Source organism: Asterias rubens, chromosome 5, assembly GCF_902459465.1.
Source record: "Asterias rubens chromosome 5, eAstRub1.3, whole genome shotgun sequence".
Taxonomy (NCBI): Eukaryota; Metazoa; Echinodermata; class Asteroidea; order Forcipulatida; family Asteriidae; genus Asterias; species Asterias rubens.
Genome location: NC_047066.1, coordinates 15,188,933 through 15,202,128, shown reverse-complemented (window position 1 = coordinate 15,202,128; position 13,196 = coordinate 15,188,933). Strand labels below are relative to the sequence as shown.

The 13,196-nt window shown below is 39.0% G+C and overlaps 1 protein-coding gene across 1 annotated transcript; it reads right to left on the bottom strand.

The window, feature by feature from the left end:
* Nucleotides 1-11,555: 11,555 nt before the first annotated feature.
* On the bottom strand, nt 11,556-12,505 carry LOC117290216 (sphingosine 1-phosphate receptor 3-like). The gene is made up of 2 exons (XM_033771475.1): nt 12,256-12,505; nt 11,556-11,950 (listed from the first exon to the last, which is right to left on the bottom strand). The coding sequence occupies exons 1-2, from the start codon at nt 12,503-12,505 to the stop codon at nt 11,556-11,558; spliced, it is 645 nt and encodes a 214-aa protein (XP_033627366.1).
* Between the last annotated feature and the right edge of the window lie 691 nt (nt 12,506-13,196).

Sequence of the window (13,196 nt, the reverse complement as noted above, 5' to 3'; positions counted from 1 at the left end):
CTCGCTCAACAGATGATGCAATTTCTTATGTCAGCACTACGAACTACTTACCTTCCGATCATCACGCTGCCGTAAAATGCTTGCTTAACATTAATCGCCCGGATCATGTGAAAAGAAAGATCAGGCTACGTGAACTTTGCAAGACTGATATTGATGTTTTTCGCCAAGATATTCTGGCCTCACCAATATCTACAACACCAGCCACCGACCTAGACTCTCTTGTTCATCAATATGATACAAGTCTGGGAGATCTTCTGGATAAACATGCCCCTCAAATCTCTCGTACCATTTCATCATGCCCTCATGCTCCCTGGTACAATGAAGATATTCGCAAAGCAAAGAGACAACTGCGTAAGTGCGAACGCAGGTGGATGTCTTCCAGATTGATGGTTCACAGACAACTACTGAACGAGCAGAGCTATCACTTCAATCAACTTATAACCGTGACTAAATCGGAATATCACAGAAACCAACTAAAGGACTGTGACTCCCGCCAACTTTTTCACAAGGCTGACAAATTAATGCACACCAGCGTCTTCAAAAACCCTCCCGTCGGCCGATTTGTCATCTGAACCTCTTGCTGAGCGTTTCTCAAAGTTCTTCGTCAAGAAAACTCGGAACATAACTACAGAATTTGACGAAACTCCTGAGCTTGTAGGTTCTAAACCAGTATTCGACTCATGCATGACTATCTTTCATCAGTTTGAACCACTTTCCCAGAACTCGGTGAGAAAAATCATTGCTGCTTCTTCCTCTTCAACATCTAGGCTTGATCCGATTCCAACATGGATTCTGAAGATGTGTGTAGACGAGCTTGTTCCCATTGTGTTGATCGTTTAGAAAGACATCTAATTTACATGATACAAAACTAAAAAGACGGCGATTTTCCATGTCTTTGTATACAAAACATTGCCCTTCTGGCGACCCAGCAATGGCGATGCAGCCATGGCAGCTTGCGCACATAGAGCGTCTATAGCCTCTGTTGTTTGGTTTTAGGCTAGTTAATCCGCTGCCCTGTTGCACTAGGTAAACAGCATGAACAATTAAGTAGGATTTGAAACTTTGCCTGGTGGAAATATGATATGGAAAGCTCCTACCAATAGAGTTGCTTTGGTCACCACCTTCCACCCCAAACTACCCAAACTTCCCTCAATTCTCAATAATAACATGCCTATACTTCACTCCTCCAGCAGGTTACACTCAGCAATCACTGAGGTTCCCATGGTTGCATTCCGCCGCCCTAAGAACCTTGGTGACATACTAGTCAGGGCCAAACTTCCCCCAGGTACAGTCCAAACACAACCCCCGACAGATATACTGGGCTGTCACAAATGTACCCGTTCCAAATGCAAAACGTGTCTGCACATTAAGCCCTCACTTAAGGTGAAGAGTCATACCACTGGCTCTTCATACAACATCAAGACCGACTCTGAATGCAGCACGTCTAATGTAGTCTATGTCATATCATGTAAGAGATGTGGGCTACAATATGTGGGAGAGACTAAGACCAAACTTAGTCTTCGCTTTGCGAATCATGTCTCTTCCATAAAGACTATGAAACCGTACCCAGTCTCTATCCATTTCAACAGCCCCAATCATAGTGTCATTGATGTTGAACTTCTGGTGATTGAAGCTTGCAATGGTGATGACACACACCGCAAGAATAGAGAATCACACTGGATTCACCAACTCAAGACAGTCAAACCCTTTGGACTTAACATAAACACTGGTGTTAAATAACTTCTCATTACCCTCCACTTCACTTCTGCCTAAGAACTTATATGTTGTATATATTCTGTACATAAAGTATAAATTAACCTAGTTTAAAGTTGTTTTTATAAATTCATCACTGTAACTATCTGATGTAAGTAACCCCCCCCCCCTTTTTTCCACAGGTCCCTCATACCTATTTTTAAAATCATCATACCTTTGATCTTGCTATTCTTATTAATTGACCATTGTTAGTTGCATCATGATGCAACTTGCTCTCTAATCCTACCCTTTCATGTCTCCCTGCATTGTTGTCGAACAATACTTTTACCACTTTTATGGTCCAGTAACCCTTCCTTTCATTCTAAACATCCTTTGTCCTCGCCACTCCACTCCTATTGGTTCATAGCCACCAATATTGTTTCTGAAATAGGAACTTTGATTGGCTGTTATTTTCCCGCTTCTTTCTGGATCCTTTCCTTAATCCCTTTCCCCCTCTCTTTTTCTATAAATGGATATGTATTTGTTTGTACTTGTTTTATGCCTCTGAAGAAGGTCCGGATTGGATCGAAAGCTAAGGCCATCTACCCTATTCATTATATGGAAAGGTTTACGGTACATGTAACACCATGAAATGACTATCTCTAAAAGAGTTGGGGTGGTTCTGAAAAGAACCGTTGGTTTCAACTCAACGTTTCGATCAGTATGCTCTGATAAGTTCGGTAAGCTGTTTTTTTTGCAGACATCACTCTGGGATAGTGCAGTGGGTGTACTATTCCGATATACCGCTCAAATGTCACCAGACACAGACCATAACTTGATGACAAGACCGCTAATGACTCTAGAAATCTGCTGTTAATAAGTCGACAGTAAATGTCCAGTCCTATCAAACCAGGAGTGTATAAGTCTTTTGTATTATAAAGGAATACACTAAAACAGGCAAGAGTATCAACCACAGCAAGATCTGCAGCAAGTAATTAGTCATAAATGGCAAGGCTCCCCACTATATTTCTGAACTGCTTCAAGTTTACACTGACTCCATCAAGGAATCTTCGATCAAGTTCCATGCTTCTCCTCATTGAACCCAAGTCTCGACACTCATGAGGTGACAGGTCTTTTTCTTCAGCCGCGCCACGCATCTGGAACTCTCTACAACTTAATCTTCGATCTTGTGTTTGTACCGCAAAATTCTGTGTTCCATTGGCAATTGGTAATGACTTTTATTAGAGTATTATTTTCACCACATTTAAAAGCTCATGTTTCTGGTTTGAGAAGATTGTGATCATATTTATGCAGTGCGTTCATTCATATCAATCTGAACTTCAATGCGGTTTGGCCTGAGAGGTCGACCAATGCAGCTGCACAGCATGTCTTGAAGACCTTTTCGAAACTTCTTGTACTTGAAGACATAAATGATGGGATTGATCACTGAATTCATGTTGTACATGGCAACAAGAACAAGAAGAGTAATTACATCTGCGTTGTTTGATCCACACAAGTCTTTAAGTATTGAGCAAAACATCAGCCATACTACTAAGGGTGTCCACAGGACAACTAATGCACCCATGACAATCCTAAGCATGTTGATCACATTCTGTCTTGCCTGTAAAAGCTCAAGTGCTGCTCCTTGTACATTCTGCTGTCGGAGTTGTTGAGCACTTCTCTTTAGAGTGGCTTGGATCTTATAGTAAGCCCAACACATAAATAGGATGGGAAACAGGTAACCAAATAGAAGAAATACTGTGTGTATATATACTTCACTGGCAGTACTGCTGTATAATGCAATTAAAAGTGTTGGGCAGAGAACAAGTAATGACAGAATCCATGACAGGAAAGCTATGAGAGTTACTTTTTTTAGAGTGATCCTACTTGGGTAGTGCAGTGGATGCACTATTCCGATATATCGTTCATAAGTCACCAGGCATAGACCAAAACTTGATACTAAACCTGTCATAAACTGTACAAATCCTTCGTCAATGAGCCACCAAGTTGTATTGCTATACAGTTCATTACGATGATAAAGGACTACAGAAAAGCAAAAAGTACTGTCAGTCACAGCAAGATATGCCAGCAGATAGTTAGTCATATTGTGGAGGTTTTTGGTGCGAAGGATGACCAGCCAAGCTAGAGTGTTGAGAACCATTCCAATGATGGCTTGTGCCATTCCAATCTTGTGCACTACATGTAATTCTTCCTTGCTGACGTAACTTGAATTCCATTCAGAAATATTGACTGTGGATTCAGATTGGTTATACTGATAACTGAAAGCCATTTTGAAAATGCAAATCCAGCAGCGATATGTAGCTTCCCTGTTGTGCCTTGAAACGCTGGAATTGTTATGAACAATTTAGCTCTTTTCCCAGTTTACTCTTTGCAATATTCTACCAATATTGGGTAACTATTAAAAAACAACAGTGCTATAACTAAGATTGACAGATTTTTTCAACACAGGTTCAGGAGCACATTTAACTACTGTGTTTTCGTTTTTAATACAAGCTTTGATATGACAATGACGAGAGAGGATTTTTATTGGCCCAGTGACCAGGGCACTAAAGTAAAGCAAATTGAGACGGTTATTGTATTATGCGCTATATAAGAATTTGTTATTATTAAGTTCTTTCAGAATAAGCTAGCGAGTCAATTGCTTTTATATCTGTGATGAGCACAAAATATTAACTTGATCAATTAGTGTGTAGAGTCCCTTGTCATTCACATATTAGTTATTAATTATTTTGCTGGATCAGCTGTTGCTTTTTATATTGAGAAGCCAACCTGCATTGTTCACGATAATTTTTACGAAAAATTTAACTTTGAAAAGGATATTGCATTTTGGAGTTATTTCAAAACAGGAGTTCAGTCACTAATAGTATGGATAACAAGTATTAAGTTGACTCAGTCAATCTTGTGATATTTTTTGAGAGGAGGTTTTTTGGGGTGGTTTTTCTCGGCATATTCTTTTAGTTTAAAGGGTTTAAATAACACAAAACGCAATGTCTACAGCTTTTCATTTAACGTACACACTGTTTGAAGATAATGATAGTAGAAGGCTTCCCTCAAAATATTACTTGCTGAGGTGCTGTAGTTTTTTGAGAAATGAGTAAAACAATTTCACAAAAATAGTTTTGGTCTCAGTGAGCCGGAAATTATTTTAGCATGTACATCAGCTACACATGACTCTCCTGAAAACATTTCTCCGTGATGTACACAAAAACTTGATGTCTAATGAAGCTGAAATATCTACAGGTAAATTATATAACATACAGATCTGTATTCACAGCAAGTAGAGATTCTTGTCATAACCAAGAACTTGATCTGCAGAAGTTATCAAAACTCTTCATGATGCAATAGATCGATCCATTAAGCTCCGCCCCATTGCATATTGACCAATCACAACGCAACGAAGGTCCGACACTAAGGTCCGACATGCGTGTGCGTCTGCTTGGCGCGCGCGGCATAGTTGTGCAGAAAGGCATTGGAGAGACCCTCGTGTTCTCGCTCACACATGCGTCGTGGGCGGAGCCTACTGGATCGGTCTATTATTTGAAAGGTTTAAACTGGCCAGCATGTCAAGGCAGTAAAAAGAGATGTTTAGAGGCAGCAGACTTACTATGTAAATCCATTGTTTTTTTGTACTCAATACTTATGTACATAAACAATTATTCATAAATACCTCAGACAGTTTTGCTTTTCCTATTGGTGGAGAGCGCGTCACGTGGGTGTGCATAAACCTTTTGTTAAAGGAACACTTTGCCTTGGATCAGTCGAGTTGGTCTTTGAAAAGCGTTCTGTAACCGTTTCTTATAAAATCGGTATGGTTAGAAAGATGGTGTAAAAGTAGTACAATGATCTACACAAATATGCCTTGAAATTGCGTGGTTTTCGTTTTACCTCGTCGACAAACACTGTCGGCCATTTATGGGAGTCAAAAATTTGACTCCCATAAATCGCCGACCGTGTTAGTTCGCGACGTAAAATGAAAACCGTGCAATTTTGTGTGATACTTGTGTGGATCATTATATTCTACTTTTAAAACATCTTTCTAACCATATACATTTCATAACAAACGGTTTCAAACGCTTTTTATAGACCAACTCGTCCGATCCAAGGCAACGTGTTCCTTTAATGCACAGTAAAAAGTGTTAACGATATGGGCGTGACACGTGAGCTTATAAAACAGTTTCCTCATTCATATTGGTCGAGAGCAATGGCCAGGACAGTTGTGCCACATCACGTGATACGCGCACAGCATTCCCTTATAAGGAGTTGTTTACCCGAGGCGGCGGAGGGCCTTACCATTTCATAGCTAGAGGGGTGTTGTGTTGAAAGAAATTATTTAACAAATATAATTATTGCATTTATTTTACTTTTTGACCAAAGGTGTTGATGTTTTTTGACCGAAAAGGTATTTATGAATGGGAATCAAAGTGTGTTAAATCGGTTTTCAACTAGTGGTTTAAACCCGCCGAGGCCTGGTTCTTGATAATTCACCTCGTCTTCGTCTCGGTACCAGGAACCAGGCCTCGTTGGGATTAAACCACTAGTTGAAAACCTCTTCACCACACATTGATTCCCTTATTAAAGAGGGGCTCCAATGTAAAATTCAGTTTTGTGATCCGCTCATTTTCCAATAACAAATTACTATTGAAAAGAAAATCACAGATCAACAGGCTGCACCAAAAGAAGATGTTCTGAAGTTGTTCCCAAGTCTTACAAATGGCCGTTGTTATTGAGTTTGAAAACGTTTTGCTGAGTAAGCATCAAGTGGTTTGAATCGAGCTGTAACAGTCATGGACCTCCGTGTCTCTTGGGGGAACTTGGAGCCTGTGTCTGGTCAGCTGGTGTGGGAAATGGATTGTTATCAAATCTATCTACTTCCAAAGCTACATGTTGATTTTTTTACTTCAATAAACAGATATCAATGTAGCTTTAATTGGACCAAGCACCTTTACCTGACTGTAAAGCACAAGTACATTTTAGTTCTTTTGAAGGTCTGAATAATCTATATCCTTTTACATAAGGATGTCAGTTTTGGGGCTTCACCTTGTCTGATCCTTTCCTTTTTCCAAAGCAATGTTTGATGATATAAGTTTGAGATCCTTTCTATGCAGTGTGTTCATTCATAGCAATCTGAACTTCAATGCGGTTTGGCCTGAGAGGTCGACCAATGCAACAACACAGCATGTCTTGAAGACCTTTCCGAAACTTCTTGTATGTGAAGACATAAATGATGGGATTGATCACTGAGTTCATGCTGTAGATAACAACAACAAGAAGATAAATTAATCCACCAGTTTTTGATGTACACAAATACTCTTCTTTAAATATTGAGCAAAACATCAGCCATACTACTAAGGGTGTCCACAGGACAACTAATGCACCCATGACAATCCTAAGCATGCTGATCACATTCTTTCTTGCCTGTAAAAGCTCAAGGGCTGCTCCTTGTACATTCTGTTGTTGGAGTTGTTGAGCACTTTTCTTGAGGGTGGCTTGGATCTTGTAGTAAGCCCAACTCATAAATAGGATGGGAAACAGGTTACCAAAAAGATTAAATCCTATGTATATATATACTCCACTGGTTCTGTCGTGTAATGCCATTAAAAGTGTTGGGCAGAGAACAAGAAATGACAGAATCCATGACAGGAAAGCTATAACAGTTACTTTTTTTAGAGTGATCCTACTTGGGTAGTGCAGTGGATGCACTATTCCGATATATCGTTCATAAGTCACCAGGCATAGACCAAAACTTGATACTAAACCTGTCGTAAACTGTACAAACCCACCGTCAATGATCCACCAAGTTGTATTGCTATACAGTTCATTACCATGATAAAGGACTACAGAAAAGCAAAAAGTACTGTCAGTCACAGCAAGATATGCCAGCAAATAGTTAGTCATATTGTGGAGGTTTTTGGTGCGAAGGATGACCAGCCAAGCTAGAGTGTTGAGAACCACTCCAATGATGCCTTGTGCCATTCCAATCTTGTGCACTAATTCCTCCTTGCTGACGTAACTTGAATTCCATTCAGAAATATTGGCTTCGGATTCAGATTGGTTATACTGATAACTGAAAGCCATTTTGAACATGCAAATCCAGTAACGATATGTAGCTTCCCTGTTGTGCCTTGAAACGCTGGAATTGTTATGAACAATTTAGCTCTTTTCCCAGTTTACTCTTTGCAATATTCTACCAATATTGGGTAACTATTAAAAACAACAGTGCAATAACTAAGATTGAAAGGTTATTTCAACACAGGTTGAGGATCACATCTAACTACTGTGTTTTCGTTTTAATATAAGCTTTCATTTGACAATGAGTTTTTACAGAATAAGCTAGCGAGTCAATTGGTTATAAATATCTGTTAGCACAAAATATTGACTTTATCAATTAGTGTGTAGGATCACTTGTCATTCGCTGGTTAGATTCAAAGCTTTCAAAGCTAGCAATTAAGTCCTTTACTTTATTAAACAGATCAAGGTAGCTTTAATTGGACCAAGTGCCTTTATCTGACCATAAAGCACAAGTACAATTCAGTTCTTTTCAAAGTCTGATAAATCTATATCTTTTTACATTTTTTCGTTTCATGGAGTTTACCTTACATGTACATTTTTTGGATCCTTTCCATGTTCTATTTATGAGTCTGAGATCCTTCCTATGCAGTGTGTTCATTCATAGCAATCTGAACTTCAATGCGGTTTGGCCTGAGAGGTCGACCAATGCAACAACACAGCATGTCTTGAAGACCTTTCCGAAACTTCTTGTATGTGAAGACATAAATGATGGGATTGATCACCGAGTTCATGTTGTAGATGACAAGAAGAAGAGTACTGGTTAATTTACCATTTATTGATCTGCACAAGTTCTCTTGTTTAGGTAATGAGCAAAACATCAGCCATATTACTAATGGTGTCCACAGAACAACTAATGCACCCATGACAATCATGAGCATGTGAATCACATTCTTTCTTGCATGTAAAAGCTCAAGGGCTGCTCCTAGTACATTCTGCTGTTGGAGTTGTTGAGCACCTCTCTTGAGAGTGGCTTGGATCTTGTAGTAAGCCCAACACATAAATATGATGGGAAACAGGTAACCAGATAGAGTCAATCCTGTGGTTATAAAAATTGCACTTGCCAGGCTGTATGACCTAATAAAAAGTTCTGGCCAGACAAATAGAAATGGCAGAATCCATGACAGGAAAGCTATGAGAGTTACTTTTTTTAGAGTGATCCTTCTTGGGTAGTGCAGTGGATGCACTATTCCGATATATCGTTCATAGGTCACCAGACATAGACCGAGACTTGATACTATACCTGTCATAAACTCTAAAAGTCTACTGTCATAGAGCCACCAAGTTGCAGTGCTATACAGTGCAGTACCATGACGAAGAACTACAGAAAAGCAAAACATACAGTCAGTCACAGCGAGATATGCCAGCAAGTAGTTTGTCATATTATGAAGGCCTTTGGTGTGAAGGATGACCAGCCAAGCTAGAGTGTTGAGAACCATTCCAATGATGCCTTGTGCCATTCCAATCTTGTGCACTACATGTAATTCCTCCTTGCTGACGTAACTTGAATTCCATTCAGAAATATTATCTGTGGATTCAGATTGGTTATACTGATAACTGAAAGCCATTTTTCAAAATGCAAATCCAGCAACGATATGTAGCTTCCCTGTTGTGTCTTGAAACACTGAAATTGTTATGAACAATCTAGCTCTTTTTTCAGTGTACTCTACGCAATACTCTACCAATATTGGGGTTAATTAAAACCAACAGTGCTGTAACTAAGATTGACAGGTTATAAAAACACAGGTTCAAGATGACAATTTATTACCGTGTTGTCGTTTTAATACAAGCTTTCATTCGACAATGACGAGAGCGAGTTGTTTTCAGAATAAGCTAGCGAGTCAATTGCCTATAAATATCCGTGAGCACAAAATATTGACTTGATCAATTAGTATGTAGAATCCCTTGTCATTCACAGATTAGTTTCATATAAAATATTTTGCTGAATCCATTTGCTTTTAATATTGAGAAGCCAACCTGCATTTGTCCGCGATAATGTTTTTTCAATGGATTTAATTTTGAAAGGATATATAGCATTTTGGAGTAATTTCAAAACAGGAGTTTAGTTACTAATAGTATGGATAAAAAGTATTAAGTTGACTCAGTCAAACTTGTGATCTTTTTAAAGAGGAGAGTTCTTTTGGTTGGTTTTACTTGGCATATTCTTTATAGGTTAAAGGGTTTAGTTACTTTTTGTAACACAAAACGCACTGTCCACAGATCACACGGTTTGAAGATAATGATTGTAGAAGGCTTCCCTTAAAGGCAGTGGACACTATTGGTAATTACTCAAAATAATTATTAGCATAAAACCTCACTTGGTAACGAGTAATGGGGAGCTGTTGTTGATATAAAACACTGTGAGAAACGGCTCCCTCTGAAGTGACGTAGTTTTCGAGAAAGAGGTGATTTTCTACGAATTTGATATGTTAAGAGGCAGCAGACTTTTTATGTAACTCCATTGTTTTCTTGGAGTGTGTGTGCTCATAACTTCAAAAGCAATTATTAAAGACACTGGAGACTATTGGTAATTGACAAAGACCAGTCTTCTCACTTGGTGTATCTCAACATATGCATAAAAAACAAACCTGTGAAAATTTGAGCTCATGAATTGGTGATCGAAGTTGCGAGATAATAATGGAAGAAAAAACACCCTTGTCACATGAAGTTGTTTGCTTTCAGATGCTTGATTTTGAGACCTCAAAATCTAATTCTGAGGTATCAAAATCAAATTCGTGGAAAATTACTTCTTACTCGAAAACTACGTTACTTCAGAGAGGGACCCGTTTCTCGCAATGTTTTATACTATCAACAGCTCTCCATTACTCGTTGCCAAGTAAGTTTTTATGCTAATAATTTTGGAGAGTAATTACCAATAGTGTCCAGTGCCTTTAAAGAGGGGTGCCAATGTCAAATTCAGTTTTGTGATCCGCTCATTTTCCAATAACAAATTACTATGGAAAAGAACATCACAGATCAACAGGCTGCACCAAATTAAGATGTTCTGAAGTTGTTCCCAAATCTTACAAATGTTATTCAGTTTGGAAAAGTTTTGCTGCGTAAGATATCCAGCATCAGTTGGTTGAAATCGAGCTGTAACAGTCATGGACCTCCGTGTCTCTTGGTGGAACTTAGAGCCTGTGTCTGGTCAGCTGGTGTGGGAAATGGATTGTTATCAAATCTATCTACTTTCAAAGCTATATGTTGATTCCTTTACTTCAATAAACAGAACTCAGGGTAGCTTTAATTGGAACAAGCGCCTTTACCTTAAAGGCAGTGGACACTATTGGTAAATTACTCAAAATAATTATCTGCATAAAACCTCACTTGGTAACGAGTAATGGGGAGAGGTTGATAGTATATAAAACATTGTGAGAAACGGCTCCCTCTGAAGTGACGTAGTTTTCGAGATACACTCAAAGGTAGAATTTGAGGTCTCGAAATCAAGCATCTGAAAGCACACAACTTCGTGTGACAAGGGTGTTTTTTCTTTCATAGTTATCTCGCAACTCCGATGACCAATCGAGCTCAAATTTTCACAGGTTTGTTATTTATTGTTATTTATGTTGAGATCCACCAAGTGAGAAGACTGGATTTTGACAATTACCAATAGTGTCCATTGTCTTTAATGTAAAGCACAAATACAACTTAGTTCTTATGAAGGTCTGAATAGTCTATATCCTTTTACATGTAATGGTGTCAGTTTTGGGGACTTCTCCTTATGTGATCCTTTCAACTTTCCATAGTATTGCTGCATTGTGAGTTTGAGATCCTTTCTATGCAGTGTGTTCATTCATAGCAATCTGAACTTCAATGCGGTTTCGCCTGAGAGGTCGACCAACGCAACAACACAGCATGTCTTGAAGACCTCTCCGAAACTTCTTGTACTTGAAGACATAAATGATGGGATTGATCACTGAGTTCATGTTGTACATGGCAACAAGAAGGATACCGATCACTTGACTAGTTTTGGATCCACACAAGTTTTCATCTTTAGATAATGAGCAAAGCATGATTCGTATTGCTAATGGCGTCCACAGAACAACTAATGCACCCATAACAATCCTTAGTGTATTCATCACATTCTGTCTGGCCTGTAAAAGTTCAAGGGCTGCTGCTTGTGCATTCTGTTGTTGGAGTTGTTGAGCACTTCTCTTGAGAGTGGCTTGGTCTTGTAGTAAGCCCAACACATAAATATGATGGGAAACAGGTAACCAAATATATTAATTTCTGCGTAAATTAATATTTCACTTGCCATACTGCTGTATAATGCCATGAAAAGTGTTGGACAGACAATTAGAGTTGACATAATCCATGACAAGAAAGCTATGAGAATCATTTTTTTTAGAGTGATCGTTCTTGGATAGTGCAGTGGATGCACTATTCCAATATAGCGTTCATAGGTCACCAGGCACAGACCATAACTTGATACTAAAGCTGTCATAAACTCTACAAATCTACTCTTAATAAGCCAACAGTAAGTATCCCACCAAGTTGCAGTGCTGTACAGTACAGTAGAGTGATAAAGAACTACAGAAAAGCAAAAGACACAGTCACTCACAGCGAGATATGCCAGCAAATAGTTAGTCATATTGTGGAGGTTTTTGGTGCGAAGGATGACCAGCCAAGCTAGAGTGTTGAGAATCATTCCAATGATGCCTTGTGCCATTCCAATCCTGTGCACTAATTCCTCCCTGCTGATGCCTCTTGAAGTCCCGTCAGACATATTGGCTATGGCTTCAGATTGGCTATACTGGCAACTGAAAGTCATTTTGATTTGCAAATCCTGTTTCTACAGTGTATGGCCTGCTTTCTTGTTGTGTCTTGAAACACTGTGATCGTTTTGAACAATTGAGCTCGTGTCCTTTGTACTCTATGCAATATTCTACCAATATTGGGTAACTATTTAAAATAACATTGCCTAACTAAGATTGACAGATACTTCAACACAGGTTAAGGAGCACAACTTATTACTCTGTTTTTGATTAAATACACGGAGTGGTATGACAGTGACGAGAGAAATTTGTGTGCAAGATAATCTAGCTAGTCAGCCTGATAACTGTGGGCACAAAATGTTGACTTGATCAATAAGTGTGTTGGATATGTGCACATTACAAGTCTTATTATTATTAATATCTTTTTACATGTTAGGTTTTCAGTTTTAGGGACTTCTCCTTATGTGTATCCTTTCCACTTTCCATAGTAGTGCTGGTTTTTTTTTATGCAAGTCGCCAGACACACAAGGCCTGAAGGCCACTTCAAGGTGTGGGCTTCAATTATTTTGTTCCAGAGGCCGTTGCCACCTACTCCTAGGGTTGAAACAGGGTTACCCCTTTTACAGTCCATACGGATGTAGGCTTGGGTATCATCAGTCCGAAGCCTGGCCGGTAGAGCAGAAAGCACTACCTCCCCAATTT